The sequence below is a fragment of the Phalacrocorax aristotelis genome, chromosome 3 (assembly GCF_949628215.1).
Source record: "Phalacrocorax aristotelis chromosome 3, bGulAri2.1, whole genome shotgun sequence".
Classification (NCBI taxonomy): Eukaryota; Metazoa; Chordata; class Aves; order Suliformes; family Phalacrocoracidae; genus Phalacrocorax; species Phalacrocorax aristotelis.
The window spans coordinates 116,585,635-116,609,401 of NC_134278.1; the positions used below are offsets into that span (position 1 = coordinate 116,585,635).

A 23,767-nucleotide genomic window follows, 5' to 3' on the forward strand; every position below is an offset into this window, starting at 1 on the left:
AGAAATTTCAGTTCACATGTGGGTATCTTACAAACAAAACAACAGTAGTATTAATGGACTTAAAGGCAACAAACCACTCAGATCTGCTGTAAAGCAAATCTCTCAACAGTTTCTTAAGGATCAGCCAACGTATGATGGAACAAATTCAATGATTTCTTAATATAAATGAATACCCATCCTTTAGAAATGTAGACACATTTTAAGGAATAACAAACATTTTAAGTATTCTTCTCATCCTTGGGCAAGTAATTGATAATAACAAGTTTTTATTTCTCTGGCCTCCAAAGGCCTTAATTCCCCCCAGCCTGGCACAGCTTGGTGGGCATCACTGTTCAAAATGAGCCAAGCAGAGAAGGCATGTCAAGATGCCCCCACACAGAGTCTCTGAGAGGCTCAATGCACAGAAAATAGGAGAACATTTGCAACATGAAACCCAATAAAGATGCTGCAGCTACGGGTTGGAAACACAAGAATAGCGCATGAAATCAGCAAAAAAGCTAGGAAACCACTGATATACAGTTTGTCCACGTAATTAGATCATCTAGTTTGTTTTCAAGATACTCAAACAACTTTGAATAGCTCCAGATAAACTAATTTAATGAAGTCTGAATGTTTGCGTTTAATCAAAATAATGTGTAACAAAACAAATTCCAAGCACCTAAATCCTCCTAATCCTTAAAAAAATAGCTGACGCTTACCCAAACAAGCCCTTGGGATGGATAGAAATTCCTTTCCTGTAACCAGTGTAGAAGAAAATGAAGATGGTTTTTGAAATTTTCCTCATCTGATTCTCCAAATGCCTCTTCTTTCACACCTCAAGGAACATGCAAGTTTCTGTCTCACTTTCCCTCATCACTCTTTGCCTTTTCTACTTACACACTATCAACTATCTGAGTGTAAGGACTATTCAATTACATCAACAGGCTCTCCAAGGGAAACCTTAAACTGCTCCTTAGATTCCAGCATTTCCACTAGATGCATCATGAATCAGCCAATTAATTTTGTCTCTGGGCACTACAGAGTTATCCAGCATTACTACATGACCCACATCTGTTTGGGCATCTTTCTTCCGTGCTGTTACTAAGCATACAGAAAATGCAGGGACTAGCATGCAGATCTACCAAAAACAGTTTTTCACAGGCATTCACTGAGGGGAACCACTGCCATATACAACATCCTTGTAACATGGTGCCTCTAAACACCATACACATTAGGTAAAGATTGAAACCCAGAGGTGCTATATATAGATCGTCACAATTACTCCAAACTTATTTTTCCTTCCTAACTGCAGAAACTCTAGCAGTAACCCACAAAAGGCACAGAGGTGTGAGCTGCAGTAATGATGCTATCCTCCAGGTCATTCTTCCCTATTCCCCTACCTAATTTTTTTCCCACATCTTTCTCGTTTGTCTCTCAATTTTCTACTTCATCCTAAATGGTTTTCTCTTCAGATTCCTCGCTGTAATTCAGAAGTGTTATATAAAGAATTGCAAGTTAAGTAACCAAATAATTAGTTTTTTTTTTTAAAGTACGATTAAGGGAATCTTGATATTACAAATTTGTGCTTTGGGAAGCAGAAGGAGAAAAGAAGCTAAGCTTTAAGTGGCCTTGATTTAATTGTCTAATATCTATGTTCACCTCTGAATTTATCCTAACGTTTGTATTTTGACAGCTTTTAAGAGAACTATTCTATTGCAACCACCAAACACCATTTTTAGAAGTAAATCTGATGGTGAGAACTCCAACAGCAGATGAAAAAATGTTCTTTTCTGCTCACCACTGAAAACAAGAAAGTGATTCCCTGCTCATGCGAAGAGCCCAGTTACCTCCCCAAAATAATTACGTACCACTGCTATTCCCTGATCCAAACAGTTGAGGACAGCACCAGATTTGGCTCCAGACACAAGCCATCCTGTAGAAATGGCTACTCTCTGCTACTGCTGAAAGAGGAGCCAGGGTATATGTGACAAATGGCGGTACGGCATGGGGGATGAGCCTCCCCATCACAGCACTTTTAAATGAAATCTCTAGTATTCAGCAAGAAGAAAAAAATGTTTTGAGGCTCTCGTTGCTTTTGTTGAGTGCAATCTTGTGCATAAACAATGGCTAAAGTGTAAGGCATGAACTCAGATTAATACCCTGCAATATACATAATAATATGAAATTATATTTTGAAAGATGCTTGTAAGAACTAAGAGTGTTGATGGAAAATCAGTGCAGGAAAGGTGTGTCAGCAACAGCGCTCAACTACCTCAGTTGGGTACACCAGGAAGATACAAAGTAAAAAATACAGTGAAAGAGTTGTCATATAGAAATCTTTCTAGTAAATAGTTTCATTTAGTTTACTCCTACTTCAATTAGTTTTAAATTATCCTACACAAATATAGGTTCCCCCAAAATGGCATGAATTCAAACATGTAATACATTTTACAATGAATAATCATAAATTAGTATGTATGACAGACAATAAAATAGTATAGGTAAAGGGTATACTTCAAAAAACATCCCTGTTGGAGTACATTTCTTTATTATTGGAGGCTGTTATCAGACTTCATGGATATGATTTGTGAACAAGAACACCAAAATCTAGTTTGTTTATACAGTCTCAAGATTTTGCTTCTCCTTATTCTGTGCTTCTGTAGTTATAATTACCATAAACAATATATTCAAAGCTGTTACACATGTTCCTTCACATATGAACACCCAAGTCTTAAGTCTTCTGAAAAGAAAAACACCTACTTGAGGAACAAATGCAGTAGTCATTTCAGTGGGTGCATTAACATTCACATTTGTTCAGTGAGGAAGTAGTAAAACAACTAAAAATGTTCACAAGTAGAAAAAAACGTACTTTATGCCATTCAAGGTGGTATGTTACGTTATGCCAGACTGCTGTTCGGAAAGTGATAGAGAAGAACTACATCGAATGTGATCCCTTACACTGTCACCTTCACACTACTTATCAGTAGATATGTAAATATAACAAGGATCTTAAATTTTTACTCTGAATGCTGCAATAAATTAATAGAAATCATCCTAAAAGGCTGAACATGATACCGAAGGCTCTCCAAATGTTTCTTTTGGAAAGAAGTAAGGTCTGCAACAGTGCAGGGCAATATTTCAAACAGGAACCCACCTCAGACATAGTGGTATGATAAGGAAAAATACATAGCTACTGAACTGTGTTCTCAGCTATTGTGAATTAACATGGTCCCAGATTTCATTAGAATTTGTCTCATATTTTTAAACTATTATTACCTAGGGATCTTTAATAAAGTAATGCAGCAGCCCCGCTTAGGAATTGGATCATAAGTACTGCTGTTTATCCAGACAAGGAAACCAAATTATTGCCAAAATAAACAAGCTTTGTGGAGTTATTGCCGTCTGGATCATGCACATTAAAAAAAAAAAAAGAAAAAGAAGTCTCAGAAAATCAAGAGAGTTAGCCACAAAGAACCATCCTGAAGCAAGTTTAACACTTCCAAAATGCGATCTTTTCTGTATATAAATGTTATTTCCTGTAGGTAAAATTATTTTCTTACATTTGCACTGTTAAAATAACAAAACCACACACAACACTAGGGTTAAACAATAATGACATCTCTCAGGTATTATATATAGTCACTTCTTATTAACATCTCCCCTCCCACAAAATAATATTAATGCTAAGCTGTATTGCAGGAGTCCTTTCATCAGTTTGCAACTGAGTGCATTACAAGACTGTTAACATTAAAGATAAGCAAACCTCAAAGTCCAAGGATGAACTCAACAAATACAGTATTCTTGAGCAAGAGAGCAAACTGCATTCAAGTGACAACTGTCTTTGCTCAAACCCAACTGCAACCACATTCAACTCAAGCAGCAGGCTGCCTCTCAAAATCCCAGAGTACAAAGATCTGTTTACACACCACATACAGATGTAGACACCTTCCTTTTTTATAAAACTTCTTTATCCAGAAACTACTAAGGATACATGAGTCTTTGAATGAATTTTTGTTGCAAAGAGCACCATAAACCTCTAAACTTTATGAGAATAAGAGGCTTTTAAAAACAGATTGCTTCAGGGAAAAGAAACTGTCCTAGAAACACCTCCCTCATTTTATCACATTATGACAGAGTAGATGAAATACCCATATTTAAGTGTGAGGAATCCAGGCAGAGCAATTAAGGAGAAAAGAGTTTAGCCTCCATCTCCTGCCAATGGTGTAACACAGCATTTGTTTCCCAGTTTCAAGGACATGATGAAAAATGGTATGCCTGGGCCCTTTCCGAGATGGACTAAATGTTGCTGAGGATGAGATTCTCTTTTCCTCTACTTAACAGGCTCATTAATGTAACCAGAAGGCTAGAGATATATCTTACACTGTGAAATTGATAAATATTTTTGAAATCTGGTTTTTGTTGATCCAACATGGACCTACATTTTTAAAGAGGAAAGAATATTGTATCCTTCTTACAAAGCATGAGATTTCATCCTTTCACCCCCTTCAAGATCACTATCTTGAATACAACAGCTCTCATATACTAGGTAGTACTTACGTCTGCTTTGAAAGCACCTCTAACTGGTATTTCTAGTTACTAACATTCCAGAGAGTAATCAGGCATTTCTGTGTAATGTTGCTAAGATTGTTTCCACACATAAAGCAAATAGTTCTTGAATCCTTTTGCTTTTATCAGCAGTAACAATTCTACAAATGTGCCTGTTGTAGTTATCTCCTGTACCGCTACTAGGCTTCTTCTCATATAATATTAAATATCTACCCTGGAATATTTTTCTGTTAATTCTTTAGCTATCCTTACCAACCTTCTATATTTAATAACATTTAATTCATACTTATCACTATTTTTCCCCCTTCCATCTGTCATCAGTGATCGTCCCATGTCCCAGTCATTATTAGAAAGTCAGAATGGTGTCTTCCTTCTTCCTTGCTGAATCCAGTCTGAACACTTCCAAAAGTAATTCCAACCTTCTCATGCTTTTCCATATTTTTTTCTCCTAATCAATTCTACTTTTAATTTTCTCTTGTCAAAGAAACTTTACTGAAGAAAAGTCGCATATGAAGATTTAGATAAAAATGCAGGTACTGGATTTAAAGCACTGCTCTTAGCTTGAATTTAGTCTCACAATTGAACTGAGTAGAGTTGAGAACCACTGAGAAGAGCTAGTAGTAGTCACTAAAGCCATCTGGACAGGCATGATTTTACACTTTAAAATATGCTGCCAATAATCCTAGGGAATTGCTCTTGCTCTAGAAGGATTCTTCCTGTCAAAAGAAAAAAAAATAAAGAAATTTCTAAACAGTTTTCTCTTTCTGTCATTCTCCCTATTCCATTGTAAGATAACAACTGCCCCTCTGGAAAGAACAGGTATTGTATATGTTTAATTAGCATGAATCTAAACTCCTGTAGTATTTAACCTAAGCTTAGGGACGGGATATCTTGGCCATCAGCAATTATCCACTTAATCAAGGACAAGCGTTCCACTTAGAAGAAAATTATGGAAAGTTGGCAAGAGAAAATAGCCTTAAATTGTGCTTGCATAACACGCAACCATATATGGGTAAAAAGGGTTAGGGTACTTAATCTGTAAAACCCACCAAGACCCCTGAAGAGAAGAAGGCATGTGCAGAAGGATCTGAAGCAGAGCCAAGAGGAGTGACTTAATGCCATTGTGCAACCTATGTAGATTAGAATATGTATTAGATAGGCGGAATACGTATGAACTTATTGTATATGAGGTAGCTGGCTTTGGTGTGCTTGATTTGTGGAATACCACTGAGCACCCAGGCTTGCACAACTCTGAAATAAATTAGCAGTGTCTGAGTGTGTGATTATTGACTCACTGTACCCTGGGCAACGAATCCCCTTTTCAGACAACACCATGAAACACCACACTGCACATATTAAATTTTTTTTTTTTTTTTTTTAAGAGAGACATTACACTAAGAAAGCTCAATAGCTGTCATCATGCCTATGGCTATTTGATGATTTATCAATTCAGTTATTTTAAACTTGCTGCATGTTTACGTTCGTGAATAAAAATCTGACAGTTATACTATGTCTGTTGTTGCTATGACCATTTTCAGACTGCAGTCTTATCATTCTACAAAATAAACTTTCTACACTTTTTAATAGACAAACATGCATTTTCTTCGCACTATACACGTTGACAACATAGTTCCAAAATCAGGAACTATAGCAGTTGGGTTTTTTAAATTCTACCACAGATCTAGAATAATACATTTAAAATAAACAGAAAGAAAACACCAAAAAAAGCCCAGTGCTAGAATGCAGTCTATCTATTCTCTTAATGTTTTCACAATTTTGGAAGATGTATCTCTTTAAACAAAACTGTACTTTGCTAGTTCTTTTCAAACTCCTCCGTGTACCACTATCAGCACCAAGCTTTAACAAATCATGTAGTACCCTAAAGCCTAACTGGAAGAATGTCTGTGATTCTACTTAATGCAGCACTACATGGCAATTACTAAGGAAGGCAAGCAGAAGGAAGCATCACAAGATCAGATCACTTACATCTTAAGCTGTTTTACATTTTTGTATATCCCAACACCAAACCTTCCATTTAAAATTCATTCTTTAACTCAGCTGGTAAGTACATGCTCAGCTTCTGGGATGAACATTATCTCCACAAGTAACTGAGGTTTATTTGAGCTGCTGGAAGGCTGTCTAGTGATTAGCATCACTTAATGGTAGTGTTAACTCATGTAAATAAGGTACAGTAAGTGTAACAAATTAGGTATACACCTAGGAAAGAAGAACTGCCTACTTATGAAAAAGGGGGAGCTATGCTTCTTCACTGGGGATAGAAAGCTGCAAGATCCCACCCAAGGGAGAACAGAGTCAAGCAGGTATTGCCTTAGTTCTCTGTGTCTGTATTAGAGTGAGTTGAACAAATTTATAGATCTCCATTGACTGCAATGTAAGTTTCAACATACACCTTGTATGCAGATGCTGACATTTAAGCTATCTCAGTCTACTCACTACGTCTCAATTTTTCATTATAAAAGCATAGCAATAGTGCAGTCATTCTTTAATGGAGGCTACATTGTCAGCTAGGTGAGATCCTGATACTGAAAACCAGGGAGCAGGTTCAGATCATAAAGGACAAGGCTGCAATACATTTGAGAGAAACATTCATTTGTCCAGCGAGCATCATGACCAGCAAGAAATCCAGAATGAACACACGCAAGATAATTTCACTGTACTACTCATATGTCTTCTGCAGTTTTAAACTCAGAACTTTAAAACACCTCAGGAAGAAAAGTTGGGTGTTGGTGACTTGAAGATGTGTATATGAGCCAACAAAGAATCATCTGATATGCCCCCAGGTGTTTCACTCATCCCTCAATGCGTGCCCAAAGGGCAGGGGAGTCTCATAGGGCCTGTATCACATCATTCCACGTGATGAGTCAGCTATCCTCAGACATGTCAAATACCACTGTATGTCTGTGGGTAGGTTACTGAATTGAGCATGGTCTGGCCAACATCTGCCAAAAAAATTATTAAAGAGCTACAGTATGGAAAGAATGGGATGGCTGAAAAACAATATTAGAGTATACAAATGCTATCAGAAAAATAAAAGGCATGCTCTGTCATGGCAAATGGCCTAAAGCTGTGATTACTCAACATACAAAGGGTATAGGAAAAATTATGGTAGCTGAGAAACTATTGACAGGGGATTCTGGCTCATTAATGGGCATGATGCTCACAGTCATTTTTTTGCTAAATCTGCTACTAATATTCTCAATGTCAGATGACTCAGACACTATTTTTAGATGCATGGGGACAGACAGAGTGTTGAGAGATGACTCACTCCTATCCTGATCATATTTAGTTAACCTATTTTGTTAGAGCTGATCCTGATGTATTGAGTAAAACACAAGAGTTAGGCCTAGAATCAGTATACTAAGGGAAAAAAAAACAAACAAACCACTAGTTGCTGTTTATCAGGAATTAATGCATTACAAATGGCCAGTGTCAGGCCTTTGATAATGAGGTTAACACATAGAGAAAAGCTACTCCAGACTTTTCTTCAGATTTCTACAGTGTGTTGATATTAATTTTCCTCTTTGTACAGGACACATGCAACTGAAATAAAAATCTCTAGAGAGGGCTAGGTTTGAAACTGTAGCAGGTTAGCAACACTTTTTAAAACTATTATTCTTAAAACAATTTCCCGCAGAATACAAAAAGTAAACAGGTCACAAAATACTATCTTGATTAACTATGCTGATGAAAACTAACCCTTCCTATGTTCCCAGTGCTTTTAAGGCTCCTACTCCTCTGTATAGCATACGTGTGCCTGAGCATGCATAATACTACCATGTATTGGTTAACCTTGTAATGTATCTGTTTTCAACAGACAGAGCAAGAATTCAACAGAAGAACAGACAACAATGAATAACAAGCATCTTGACCACTACAGGATCCTTCCACGCTGTATTCTTCCTTTCTGCTGTCAGCTGAGCACTATCCACCTTTAGGGACTACAGGATTAATGAGTAACTTGATCATAGAATCATAGCATCATAAAATGGTTTAGGTTGGAAGGGACCTTTAGAGGTCATCTAGTCCAGCCCCTCTGCAGTGAGCAGGGACAACTAGATCAGGTTGCTCAGAGCCCCGTCCAACCTGACCTTGAATGTTTCCAGGGATGGGGCACCTACGACCTTGCTAGGCATCCTGTTCCAGGGCTTCACCACCCTCACTGTAAAAGATTTCTTCCTTATATCCAGTCTAAATCTATCCTCCTTTAGTTCAAAACCATTACCCCTTGTCCTATTGCAACAGGCCCTGCTAAGAAGTTTGTCCCCATCTTTCTTACAGGCCCCCTTTAACTACTGAAAGGCTACAATAAGGTGTTCCCGGAGCCTTCTCATCTCCAGGCTGAATAACCTCAACTCTCTCAGCCTGTCCTTACAGGAGAGGTGCTCCATCTCTCTGATGACTTTTGGGGCCCTCCTCTGGACCCACTCCAACAGGTCTACGTCCTTTCTGTGATGAGGGCTCCAGAGCTGGACACAGTACTCCAGGTGGGGTCTCACCAGAGCAGAGCAGAGGGGTAAAATCACCTCCCTCAACCTGCTGGCCAGGATTCTTGTCATGCAGCCCAGGACACAGTTGGTCTTATGGGCTGCGAGCACACATTGCTGGCTTGTGTCCAGCTTTTCATCCACCAGCACCCCCCAAGTCCTCTCCAGAGGGCTGCTCTCAGTCCCTTCATCCCTCAGCCTGTACTGATACCGGAGGTTGCCCGGACCCAGATGCAGGACCTTGCACTTGGCCTTGTTGAACCTCATGAAGTTCTCATAGGCCCACCTCTCCAGACTGTCTAGGACACACCAGAAGGACAGGATGTCATCCAAAGAGACAACTGCACTGCTCAGCTTGGTGTGTTCTGCAAACTTGCTGAAGGTGCACTTGATCCCACTGTCTATCAGTGGGATGTCTGTCAGTGATCCCACTGTCATTGATGAAGATATTAAACAGCACTTGTCCCAGCACAGACTCATCATCTGTTTCCATCTGGACATTGAGCCATTGACCACTACCCTCTGGATGCAACCATCCAACCAATTCCTTGTCCACCGAACAGTCCACCCATCAAATCTGTATCTCTCCAGTTTAGAGAAGGATGCTGTGGGGGACCATGTCAAAGGCCTTACAGAAGTCCATACAGATGACATCCATAGCTCTTCCCTTGTCCACTGATGTAGTCACTCCATCATAGGTGGCCACTAGGTTGGTCAGGCAGGATTTGCCCTTGGTAAAGCCATGCTGGCTGTCTGGAATCACCTCCCTGTCCTCCATGTGCCTTAGCATAGCTTCTAGGAGGATCTGTTCCATGATATTCCTGGGAACAGAGGTGAGGCTGACAAGACAGTAGTTCCCCAGGTCCTCCTTTCTACCCTTTTTAAAGATGGGCACAGTGTTTCCCTTCTTCCAGTCCCCAAGGGCTTCAGCTGACTGCCGTGACTTCTCAAATATCGAGAGTGGCTTGGCAACTACATCAGCCAATTCCCTCAGGACTCTGGGATACACCTCATCAGGTCCCATAGAATTGTATATATTCAGGTTCCTCAGGCAGTCACAAGCCTGATCTTCCCTTGCAGTGGGAGAGGGTTAATCCCCCCGGTCTCCATCCTGTGGTCTATCAGCTTGGGAGGGTTGAGGAGAGAGGTTACCAGTGAAGACTGAGGCAAAAAAGTTGAGTACCTCAGTCTTCTCCTCATCTGTTGATACTAGGCCATCACCTCTGCTCATCACAGAGGGTACGCTTTCTTTGACTTCCCTTTTCTGGTTGACATACCTGTAGAAGCCTTCCTTGTTATTCTTTGCATCCCTTCCCAAATTCAGCTCCAGCTGTGCTTTGTCCCTCCTGATCCCATCCCTACACAACCAGGCAGATCATAATGACACTAAGCTGTTATTGCTTATGCACTGTTAGAATCTGGTGAAGTCACTGAACTGATCCTCTGCTTTGACACCATTCTCCTATTAGGCTGTTTCCAAAAAAAGGTACTGGACTCTTGCACAGAATAAAAAACTAGTAACACCCAGTAGCATAAGGCAGAGAAAAGAGCTGCTTTTAGACCTCAAACTACTTGGATACCATCAGACAAAAATGGCAAAAAGTCCCAATAAAATATTTAAGTGATGTAGTCACTTTTCTGTTATGCAAAGTCTCTGAAGATCACAGAAGCAGCAAAATTGACACTGGCCAGGGATACCAGCATACTTACGATTTCTGGTAATAAAAAAACAGATATTTAAGTTGAGATCCATCCCATTTAAACTTTAGTAACTTCTTGAGCCATCTCAGTTAGGAGTGTTGTTACCTGAGGTTTCCCACTCTGTCAGTGAAGAGAGGCTCACCCAGCAGGACGTTCAGGCCATCCTGCCATAAAGGTGTCTCTCGTCACTGGCTACTAGGCTCCTGACTCAGGCACCTGATTTGGCAAGTGGGATGAACCCCCAACCTTAGATCCAAAGGGTCTATGAACACTGATCCACTGCATCCCATACCACAAGACATCCCCCAATAACAAAATTATATTTAGAATAGAAAAAGAGAAGCCACAAAAACTGTAGTCATTACAAAATTTCCATCATTTCCAAACATCAGGAGACTGCTCTCTGATTACTGTAACATTACCACAGCGCTCATTTTTTGTGTGAAAAAGTTTACAAAAAGAGTAAAGGAGGAACAGATTCTTTCAAGTGGATACCCATTAACATACAAATAATAGTTTGTAATCCAGACCTTCCTGGACTAGTTAAAAAACATGAAAAACATAAGCTATCTAAGATTTTCTGGCACTAGCTAGGATCACAAGAAATTAGAAAGTTTTCTAAGGAGTTGACCTTCAGGAGGTGACACAATACAAGAACGCCGGGAAGGATAGTATTCCAAGTTTGAGTAATAAATTAGGTCATAGGAGACCAGCGAAAAGCAAGAGACTCAAACCCTGGAGTTCTGAAGGAGGAAAGGAACAGAGTCAGCCCTAATGGGTAGGAAGGATAAAGGTGACTCTGCAGGGAGTGTACAGTTGGAAATTCATTACAAAACGCACAATTTCAACACTCCTCATTGTGGTTCTTTTAACACCACAACAACTGTATAAGGCGTTGCACAAGCTGCATACACCTAAAACATAGTCAGTGCTCTGACTGGTCACGTCCAGTTCCAAGTAATTAATCCATGCACCCAGCTCCCGAGCTGTGTACAACCCCATTGACGAGCTTCACACCACAATGTTGCACCCAACCCTGTGCACTGAAATGGGTCTAGGTACCAAAAAAAAAAATCCCTTTTCCCCCATTGTCACAATAGGCATTCTTGGACCTGGGTAACTTCTGATTAGATTGGAAAGAAAAAGGTGTTCTAGCACCTACATATAGATGATCTAACATAACAAGTTGAAGTTAATATAATCAAACAATAAGTAAGGGAGGCACAGTGGAAATGCTAACTGCAGGAAGATAATATTACAGCTTATTCTATGAAGCCAGTCTCCTTTGGTTCCCTACACCACCAGTCTCTAAAGCAGGGTGTGCCCACTCCAGGCGGTATGCAAGGTAATCTACTGGGATGCTGGAAAGAAATATGTTTTGTAGCATTAATAAAAAGATTTTTCAAAATAGAGTTTACCTTTGTTTTACCTCATCCATGTTTAATTTCTATTTTGTAGATCTTTTATAATGTACATATATACGATATATACAGTACATGTACATAATTTATAAATAAATACACATATATTGGGGGTGAGTGCTCAAAAATTTTTTACTGATAGGGATGTGCAATCAAAAAAGTTTGAAGACTGCGACCATATACAGTTTATGGACAGAGGCAGTCTCTCAGAAGTCAGAGAACTCATGTTCCTAAATTATGACAGGAAAAGTTGCTGTAAGTTCTCCTAAACTTGAAGTATTTGAACAAAATCAAATATTAAAATTTGATTTCATAGCTCAGCTTATCATCTTTAAATTCAACTAAAGATACAACAAACATGACAAACTAACAAAGCACTTGGCTGCATAAATTACAGATGAGAAATACTCTGTGACTGGGTTTCTTAAAACTCAAGCCCATTCCTGTGCAAGTAGCAAATACCCAGTTTTCCTTCTATTAATTGACTGGCATCCCTTAAGATTTTAAGAGGTTTGTAAAAAAAGTTTACAATTCCCATGGACTTCAACTTGATTCACATTTGTAAATCCCTGGTTAAAAGTTCACAGTTCCCTTTTAACAGTTCAGATTTTTTAATGGATAGAAAACTCAGAATTTAAATGTGTGTGTAATGAAGATGTAATTCATGTTCCAAAACAAAGATCCAGAAATCTCTGTGCCTCTATGCTGCAAAACAGTCCTTTCAATTACAGCAATACCCAAATCTAAGAACTAATTATAGTTGGAATGGACAGCTGTATGATATACAGTCTGCACTGTACAGAGACAAATTATCTGGAGCAGAACAAACAAAAACAGAACAGACAGTAGAGAGGCTGAACGGGGAAAGACAGCGATCAGAAAAGCAGTGATAGCTGCTTGCTTCCTTCTGATTGTGTTATGTCCAAAAGGACACATAATATACAAACCGATTTGCTAAGAAATCTATCCGTGATAAATGCCACATTTTAACCAGTAAAGAAATTTGTCACTCTTCTGTGCTTGCATAATTCAAAGGCAACTTTCTTCTTTTGAAGCCAAAGCTGGCATATACTTCATCTTCAGTGAGGTATGTGCAAAGCATTTGGTTTAGCAATAACAAAATTATAGCTATAGAAGGTAGTGTGTTTATTTGAATATGCAACAATGTAATCATTCAAATAAATGCACTCTTAGTTCTCTTTTTGCAGTTCTTCAAGTCAGATATACATAAACTAATCCCTAGAAATTAAAACCATATACAGTAAAATAAAGCATTATGCATTTTAACTTTGTGTTCTGTTTTGCTTTAACTTTGAGGGAAACGTGCTTCATATGTTTTTGAATGGCTGCAGGTGTGGATTTTGTATGATTTCCATTTGTGGTTTTTCCTATGACTGCACATCCAAAAACTGTGTTCTCTGTAATATACAGTTTGGTGAGTGCTTTGAGAGCAGATGGACTTTTGCTTCATGGTGATGGTCTGAAGTCCTTAAGGTGAGCAAGGGAGTGGAAATGAGCTGCTAACAGGCTTGTCTGAGTTCAGCCTCATTATAATCATCTGGCTGAACAACGCATTTTCCTTAAGTTAGCATCTGGCCTCCGTTAGAGGGAAAGATGTTAAATTTGAATAATTATTTTAAGATTATGAAGAAAGAGTTCACAGATGCTGTAAGCTATATGGTAGAAACCAGAACTATTTGTTGGTGACATGTACTGATAAATACATGAGGGAAAGAAAGCATTCCTTCTGAACAGATGTGGATATCAACAACAACAAAATCCTTAAGATAAAAATTTTCTTTGTTATTTGAGTAAAGGTGGCCAATAACTGAAAATGCATTAAAACTCTAAGCACTGCTCAGATACCAACTGATACATTTATATTACAGGGTAGAATTTTAGTCCACTGGATGTTCAGGTTAGGAAAGCCTACACTACACTACCTGTATTTTAAGTAAATTAATTAATTCTCCTGTCTGCTCCAATTTACTTTATAGAACAAAGGGAGATTGGACAAGTAATATCTGTTAAACTGATGCTCATGATAAATGGTTCCTCCCAAATTGTTTTACATTGGCTTTTCAGGCTGGGAAATACTTTTTCCTAGTATCTTCTATACAGCAGAGGATGTAAACCATTCATAAAAGTTCTACTGTTATTTGTCCTTATTTCTATTTTAGCCACTCAGTCCAGTGCCCGAAGAAAATATTTGGCCTCCATTTTGCTACAGCTCTTACAAGGCTGCTGCATTAATAAATTTTTCAAGCATGATCATCATTTATACAGTTTAAATTTCAAATTACCAGTTAAAGCAGTGAATAAATTTTAATGTCCTGATCTTTTTCTCACACATCACCAGAGAGAGAGACTGACAGACTGACCAACTTCCTTGACTACCCTTGCAAAGTTTAAAAAGTTAATCTTTTAACCAAGTTGCCCAACAATTCTGAAGTTTTCAAGCATCTGCTAGTGTCTGTTAAAAGAAAAAATATTTCATCTGGCAGCAAAAAGAGCATAACACAATAAAGCTTGACAGAGCAGAAATTATAATTACTGCAGGAACAGTAGAAACAAAACTTTGACCAAATAAGGCTACAAGGTAGCCACTACAGAGACAGTAAAAGGACTAAATTGATAATACTGGGGGAATATCAAGGTTATTACCTCACAACTACTTCAGAAAAGGATGATACTATAGCAAGTTAATGTGCAAAAACCAAGGATATTTCAAAGTAACACTTCACTCTTACCTACACTACTAAAAATAAACTATGAATTATCAATTATCATACACTGTTCTTGAGCTAAGCAGTTATTCCAGAAATCAGTTAAGATGTCTGATGGAACATAATCAAGTTGAAAACCAAAGCATTAAGGAAAAAAATCTCCACAGTTATGTTACCAAAAAGAATTCAAAAACCTCTGCAAGACATTTGTTATCAATTATTTTAAATCCTCCATTTGAGAAGCTACATATACATCTGTTAAGTCTCAGCTGAAGCCATAGGAGAAGTTTTTTGCTGGGGCACAAGCTACAACGGGTCACCTACCCAGGCTGACACCATTCACTGAGTAATAAACACCACTTCCTAACAGAGAAGCATCTAAGACATTGCCATTCTAGCAACTCCTAAACACATTACAACAAAATGAAGAATAAAATATAAAATGAAAACTGAACGGTATACACCTCACAAGCTGCTAGAAGAGACTAAATTCTCACAAATCTACACAAAGACTTCTACAAGCTGTTGGTCTTTTACATGCTTTCAGATGTCACCAAATTCATCCTCCACTATGATTTACAATAAATATATGATTAAGTAAATGTATCTGGTCCTTCAAAGCACAAACGACCAGATACATTTTCACTTCAGACACCATGTCACCCAGTGATGTCTGGCAGATACTTGTTAACATGTTCAGACAGGACCAAAGACAAATGGACCTTTCATAAATTAGAATAATGGAGGGTGAATAAACACCTTCTCATTCTCTTCTAATCTCACAAGGAAGAATGGCTCACATGGACTGCAGGCCACAACATACACATCTGACATCATTCCCAACCTCACAACAATTCCCTACAAAGATAAGTGAAGCTGTAGGAGGAACACTAACTTTCACTCAAATTCAATGAAACAAGAAATAAAGGGTTCATAGAAATCTGCCCTTCTTCCAAGGGAAAGCACACAACAAAAATAGTCCCTCGTCCCCAGTAACGGCCTAAGCAAATTACGGTGGTACACAACAAAGCCAGGAGGAAGGACAGCTGTGCAGTCTATACGAAAAGGTATCAGGAAAGGGAATTTCAGGAGAAGAGATACTCAGGAGCATTAAGAGTGACAGGAAGGGGAGCAGCAGAGCAAGAATTCTGTCACTACCTCTGGCACAATTGTCTCCTATGGTCTTGGGAAAGAATTCTTAAACTCTCCTTGGTCTCCATCTGCAGAATTCTGCTACTTCCCTGTTTGACACAGATACTGCCAAGTGCTCAGTCACAAAATCTCTACAGAAAGATCTGCACTTCCACTGAATAGCATGCAACTCTCTCTAACTTCTCATTTATAACAGTTTGAATGAACGACTTTAAATGAGACAGAGGGCTGCAAATGAACAGTGCATATAAACCTAAGTATTAAATGACTGTTTCCTTTACTAAGTTCTGTCATTCCTGTGCAATGAATGAGGCAGGGATCCTGTGGAAAAAACAGAATGTAAATCTACAAATTAATACATATGCACAATGGGGAAAAAATTAAAGAGCATGAAAAATGTTAATTTGTGTATTTCCTAATTCCTTACTGCTTCATTTTACAGTGACATTTTACATTCTAACTACAAAGTAGTTGCTGTCCACCCATTCCTTACAGAGAGAAAATTCATTTCAAAAGTAAGTATTGTGGAATGTGGTATAATTTTGAGGAGAAACAGGACACATCACTGAGTAACTTCAATAGTGAATGAGACAGAAACCTCATATGTTATTCTAAACCCATCCTTTCCTTTGCACACATATCAACCCTGTTCTACAAGCCTCTGCAGATATATCAGCACTGAAATACCATACAAATTGCACATGCATCAATCCAGTAGAACAATGAGAACCATCCATTCAGCAGAAGCTTCCACTCAGATTAAATGCTTTCATTCTCCAAGCCAATGAAATATTGGAGGTTGGTTAGTTTAGCTGTGGAACATATCCCATTCACAAAATGAAACTGCAGAAAACCCCAAAGTTTCACTGAAGCAGACTGGAAATCAAGGAGATCCTTCCTGTTAAATACCAAGCTTTCATCACCTTCAATTGAAATGCTAGAGCTCTTCATGAGAACAGCCAAAATCTCAGCTACCTGAAAAGCTATATTTTCCCCAATCTGTTTCTTGTTGAGGGTTTGTTTTTAATGGCTTATCCATATCTAATAAAATTTTCAGGAAACAGCATTTGTTCCTTGCCTGGGCTCAGTGGTACCAAGTTTCAGCTGAAATGACAAACTGAGCAAATTTTAAGAGTCCAAAATAACCCACAGAAAAACTTGAGTAGCTTTGGTACAGGCACTGCAACTGATTCTCTCTGAAAATAAGTGTTTACAAAGTTCAAAACGTGTATGTGAAATCTTACTCTGCTTCATTATTAGAAAGAATGCATTATTAAGAAAAAAGCAAAACGATGGCTAACTGCAGTCTGTCAAAGAATCTAAAGTCAATCTTGCGTACTAGAATGCTGCTCCTGCTACAGAAATAGATTTAGATCTAACAACCTAAAGCGGTTTCCTAGTTTCCCCACTCATAGTAGGTATTTATTATTAGCAATATGAGTTAGTTTTCCAAATAGGACATGTGAATTTATCTTTCTGGCTGTAGGAAGTACAAATACTTTAAAAAAACATCCTGAAAAAGTGCTGTTCGCTGCTTTAAGTATGTCTTTTCTGACACGACATTCTGTTTCATGGTTGCACTTTTAAAATGTCAAATGATCAGAGTAAGAATTTCCATGCATTTTGGATAAACAGTAAGTAAACAAGTTTAGAGCAGGGTTTTAAAAGCAAAAAGTACAAGCAAAACATTATGCAGATATTAAAAATATAGCAAAAATAAGTGATCTCGGAAGACCCAAAATTACTTCTACCAGGAGACATCCCTATCAGGACAAGCCTAAGCCAATGAGAGGCACCAGTAAGAGAACAGATATAAAGATTGTTTCAGTAGTATATATTTTAAACCCCTATTCAAAAGCTCCTGAAAATCTGCAGTCAGTGAAAGAACTTTGTTTCCAAGTATAAGATCTCTCCTCTCTGGCTATTATGAAGTTCACTCTGCCTTTTTATTTTTAACTGGAGAGCCTTAAATCACAGTTTAGACCTCTTTCTTATTCCTCTTGTGTAAAAATGTGCGGCAAATGCTTTTGGTCTTTTAAAAGGTAATAAGGAAGATAGCTATAGGCAGGTTAAAAATCCCTATACATGTGAAGCGACTTGGGTTTTTTGAATTTTTAAACATAACGCTCCCCTATCTTTCCATCAGATGCTATTATGAGCTGCTGCTGTTGAATATTTCTAGCAGCCTGCTGTACACAGAGCATCATGAGCTGCATGGCCTGAGGCCAGGAAGGAAGGTGTGGAACACGTCTTCACAGGTTGATTTCCACTCTCCAAGTTTTCAAGTATTTGAAAGAAGATCGTGTTACAGCAGATTTACATAGCAGACAAATTACATGACTGCCTGTTCTCAGTATTTCATAATTTCAATTTTAAAATAGGCCAAATGAAAGGGGGGTGGGTGGAATAACCCTATCCTTTCAGAGTACTCAGAAAATTAAACAAAAAACTTAGCTGTGTTTTTTGCCAAAACATTGGTAAAGATCTCTATTGGCAATAAACACAAATTCAAAGGGTTTTATTTACCATTCCTTTACAAAATAATTTTCTGTTTTAATGCCTCATTACAACCATAAACAAATGCAAAAGATGCTGTATTGCCCTTTAAAAACAGTTCATCATTAGTCCAAAACATATATATTTTTATAAACATTCATATTATCAAGGAATGTGTTAATTTCAAGAGCTTTCACCCACAGTCTGATAGTCTAGTAGGAGTGTTAAGAGAGGGAAGTGCCCTTTGAATAATCTGTTCGTATGAAAAAAAGAATAATTTGGAACAAACAGCTTTTTCACCCCTCAGAGCCTGCAATATAGTGCACTTAAAGGGCAGTATTGGCCAGCCTCAGCACTGCCTGACATTATGTTTATACTAGACAGAGACTAAAATTACAATGTTCATATCTGGCATTCTTTGAGCACAAACTGGCAAAATAATTTTCTCAGGTTTTTTGTTTAAGAAAACAATACTATATTTTCAGGATAACAACAAAGATAAAACTGCTCCTTCCAAGAGCAGTTAAGGATATATTGATGTGAAATAACAAGTTCAAAAGTGTTTAGGTATGTATTCATGTATCTATTTCTCTTAGCTTACAAGACAGGAATTTGTGTGCAAGTATCAATCAGCGTCATATATGGTACAGTTAAAATATGCTAAACATTATCCTCAATAGCTTTCAGTATTTATTTCAACACAGTTAAGCAGTTGTAAGGTTTAGACTGGCATACTGCTGATACTCTTATTGAGCAAGCAGAAAGAATAAACATTAACAGAGAAATGACTGGCTTCAGTAACTTCAAATGGGCTTCACATTATTTCAGTTTCTAAAAATGACAAATATGAAATCTGATTTACTCTCAGCAGTAAGAAAAAGTTCTAAGCTGATGTATTTTAAAAAAGGATTGCAGTTTTAAGGAACTCCCAAAATATTTTTTGAAGACAGATTCACCACGTTAGCTAGATTTTATGTGCATTTGATACCTATTCAACAAGCAAAAAGAGGAAACAGAACTTTTCTTGGAATCTGATATTTTCTCTATTTACTAACACAAACTCTAAGGGATGAATTTTGCCAAAAGCTTCAGCTTAGCATGTAGTAGTCCTACAGCTGAAAACTCAGCTGAAAAATATGGAAGCTTTCTTTCCTATGACACAAAAGGAATTTTTGGGAACATTTCCGAAGGATACCAGAAAGCTTGTCTAACATACAATGGTTCCTACTCAGCACAGCCCTCCAAACAAAGAGTAACAGATGGACAACTGGTATTAATAACAAAACATCTCCTCCCTCTGTTAGTCAAAAGAGGACAGCTAAGGACATACAGTTTCAGGGTACTTACCTACTCGGAAGTTAGTGGCTGTCAGAGTGTCAGCAGCATGGCCATTTTCACTAATGAGGGTGGTAGTATTTCCCTTCTCACAGTTGTTCTGACAGTTGCCTTTGGTACAAGTCACTTTACAGATGCTGGGTGTAAAGACCACCTTGATCCGACCAGTGTGATTTCCCACTGTCAGCGGAGGCAAAGAGAAAAAGAAAAATAAACAGATCACTTTGGTATCCATTGATTTCCTTCAAAAAGTTTTGGAAAAAAAAAAAGGCGGGGGGAGAAAAAGGCGACAGGTCTACAGGAGGAGGGCAGTCTGCAGTGCTCTCTCATAGATCTCCAGTGGTGTCTCTGAAACAGGAGTAGGAAGCTTAGCAAACAGAACTCCGGGATCCGCTCCAAAACCACATTTAAAGTCAAGTCACTGGAGTGGGATTAGTAATCACAATGCTGCACTTTATTCACAGGCAGACAAAGAGCAATACCAAGGGCATGACAGCTTAAATAGCCAACCCTGACAGGCAGATGTAATGTAAAGAGGCTGGCTGTGCACCTAGGGGTGAATAAACTCTTGTGTCCTCCTGCATACTTTTCCTGTTTCTGCACTTATTAAGTCACTATTTGTAGCTCGACCCCTGGAAATGTTTTAGGCATGCGGCATGTCTGAAAACATCTGTCTCAAATCTCCTGGCACCCCAGCCTAGAGTGGTCAAACCTTGTGACGCAGCTGCCTGGACCCATTTTTTCAGTTTTTTGGCACTATTTTTCCACAAGGATTTACATATTATAGACTGAGCTTTGCTGTCAGCCTTTGTTTAAGTAACAAATAGCTCAGAGAAAAGGGTATGTATCAATGCTTGAAAATACTGGTTCTGAGCAAAAAGATAAAAAAGGCTAGATTCTCTTTTTTTATATATACTTCCTTGCAGTCATTTAAAAACTTGAATGTAATAAAGACAGAACAAACACCAATTTTAAATTAAGCTAATTAGAAGATCATCTTGTTACAGAATTTGATTTAAAGACAGATGTATTTGGTTCCACATCTAAAAGCTGAAGACAAAAAGATATTAAAACTACTCATTAGGAAAATTAGGGGGGGAAAAACACAGATTCCATTTGCAATTATTTAAAAAGAAAACAGTTCGTCCTCTGCACACTTACTAATAAATTCAGCAAGTTCTTGTAAATATATCAAAGCATCTTTGTGGAAACTATTAATAAATACTTTCGCATCAAACCTAACAATCCCAAGAAATGATGCACAGAAAGAAAAGAATCTCCTTCCTCATGTCAGAAGTAAAAAAGTTGCTGGATAGTTGTCTAACCCAGTTTATGAAATAGCTTCTGGACAAACATTATTTTTTTTTTTTTAAATCTCAAGAAAAGGAAGAAAATCTTCCCACTTCAAAAGAATATAAATCCTTCTTATTTCTGGCTATTCATAAACAAATTAAAACAATTGTGCCAACTGTTTTGTCTATAGTAAAGGCATTGCTCCATTTGAACAGCAGCTGCAGTACAGATGCTCCCACCTTATCCTCCCTAAACAATAGTTAGAAAATGCACAGCCCAGACAGACACAGGAATAAAATATTTCAATTAAAGGCTACTACTGTGATTTTAGTCAATTTAGAAGACACCCTGGATTCTTGGATGCCAAGCGTTTCTTACAAAAATTAGTACACCTTTCCCAGTGAACAGACATAAGTGGCTTGTGAACTGCTGAGGTTAGAACTTCTAAGCTTTGCTTTCGTTAAGCACAGCTTCACAAGCAGTACTGCCATCTTTTTATTTTATTTGCATAGTTTTAGATATATCTTTTCCTAGAAAAGCCCAATCCATTTTATATTTTCAGATGTTTTAGTAACATTTTTCCTTCAGGATGTGATCTAATTAAAAAAACATGGTTAGTTGAGTCACAAAAGTCAGTCCTGCCTACACTATAAAAACCAGTATTGGGGGACCCATACAAGTTTTCCAGCTTACCTAACAAAAAAAGAAAAAAAAAAATTGGCTTTGCCAGAATAGATGGAACTAAACCATGATTTAGTACTCTGCACTGTGTTGTTGAGTGCTGAGCTGTAGCAAAATTTAAGCATAATGTTTATAACAAAAAAGAAAAATCACATTTTTATAATAATTTTTATCACACAGTTCAGATTTTAGCAGAAAAATTCTGTAGCATAAATTTTTTTTGCAGAAGAGACACCTTCGTATGAGTCTCAATAGAAACTGTAAATTTGTCTCTTACCCCTTTTGGGGGAGAAACTGTTAGCATCTAAATTTGGGAGTAACACTTACGAACAGCAGCTGAACACTACCTTCAAAAACACAAACCAGTATCTACAGAGGTAAAGGGTATCCATGAAAGAATATTTAAATGCAGCTTTTCAGGGAAGTATGAAGTCTGAAAAACCACATGATGTAAGCCCTAGCCCCTAAAATATTCAAACCATTATTCAGGAATGCTTTCACTATAAAACAAATTCAATTTTCACAGATATTCCTGTTTTACTAGATTGCAAAGAGCCAGAAATAAGACAACTTCGTATTCTTTTGACATGGGAAGATTTTCTCCACCTTTCTCAGATTTATGAAAACTATACTGAAACTATTATTTTCTTCTCCCTGCCTAGCATGCCACAGCTTTTAATCTCCCTCAATTCTTCTGGAGACATTTAGGAAGGATACAAAGCTAGTAATGGCCTCCGAGCTGAAAATTGACCCGTGTATGATGAGGCGATTCAAGGCAGACACATTATCTTCATCCTTGCCTGCAATTGTTCTAAGCAGACAGTACTATCCTCACGCATCTTATGGTTTAGAGACCTTACCAGTGAGCATGATACATGCAGGTTTAAACTGAAAACAGACCACAAACCCTTCTCCTGAAAGGAAGCTTTTGGCAGAAACTCTGCAAGGTTAGAGTCTTGGACTTCCTTGAATCCTCTCCCTTTCCTCTCTCCTGTAGGGTTTTGTTTTCCCGCTTCTCCAAAGCAGGGATGATTTAATTCAAAATGATAAACTATCTCCTTCAATATCTCTTCGCTGTTTTGACAGCATCAATGTTAACACCCACAATTTCAAGCTAGAAAAAGCCCATTACTGCTATTGCCTTGACCTCTTTTGGTTTTGGGCTGGTTCATATTAAAGAAGGACAGTGCATTTTTAAGGCAGCATACAGATTATTTTCCTCTTTAGATTCCAGAAGCTTTACTGATGATGCCACTGTGAAAGACACGACAAGATCTGCAACTTAGATTATCACGATTTCATTTCTGGAAGAAAATTATGGTGCTACAGCACTGCAACATAACTGGAATAATTTTTGATAGGTAGATAGGTAGGCAGAAATGTGGAAATGAAACACCTCACTCAAGTACAACACCAGACTGAAGAAACACAAATGTGAGACCAGATAAATAAATTAGCCTAATGAAAGACAACAAAAGCAGAAGATACAAACACTGAATAAATAGCAAATCTCCTGAAAAAAATGGTAGAACTAGAGATAAAACTCAGATTTTTTTGTTTTAATAAAGATAGGATTAGTAATCCTGATTGTCCTGACTAAAACTTTACCCCTGAGCTAGGCACCAAATTCACAATGAGGAGGCTCAGCCAACTGTGCCATCACTCTGCCTCATAGTCCAGGCTCACTTATACCTAACAACTCTTAAAAACATTTGTCAAAGGAGATTTGTGGAAGACCATACCCATAATTCCCAAAATCTGTGAAACTCTTGAGTCAGATTCAAAAAAGAAAGATGCCTGGGTAAAGTGATGTGATTTTAGCTGAAAATTGGCACCGCATATATGAGATTTTCTTTCCATCTCTCTAAGTCACTATGATATAATATTATGAACACGGCAAGCTCCTGCTGTG

At 37.9% G+C, this 23,767-nt stretch overlaps 1 protein-coding gene across 9 annotated transcripts in view; it reads right to left on the reverse strand.

The window, feature by feature from the left end:
• The window catches only part of LTBP1 (latent transforming growth factor beta binding protein 1), a 210,017-nt gene that overhangs the window by 123,201 nt on the left and 63,049 nt on the right, over positions 1-23,767 (reverse strand). For 7 of the 9 annotated variants that reach the window (XM_075089238.1, XM_075089236.1, XM_075089237.1 and 4 more), the window contains one exon: positions 19,894-20,061. In XM_075089238.1, coding sequence (XP_074945339.1) covers positions 19,894-20,061 — 168 coding nt within the window. Of the gene's footprint in view, positions 1-19,893; positions 20,219-23,767 lie in introns of those variants that run through there. The other 2 variants (XM_075089239.1, XM_075089240.1) reach the window with 2 other exon arrangements.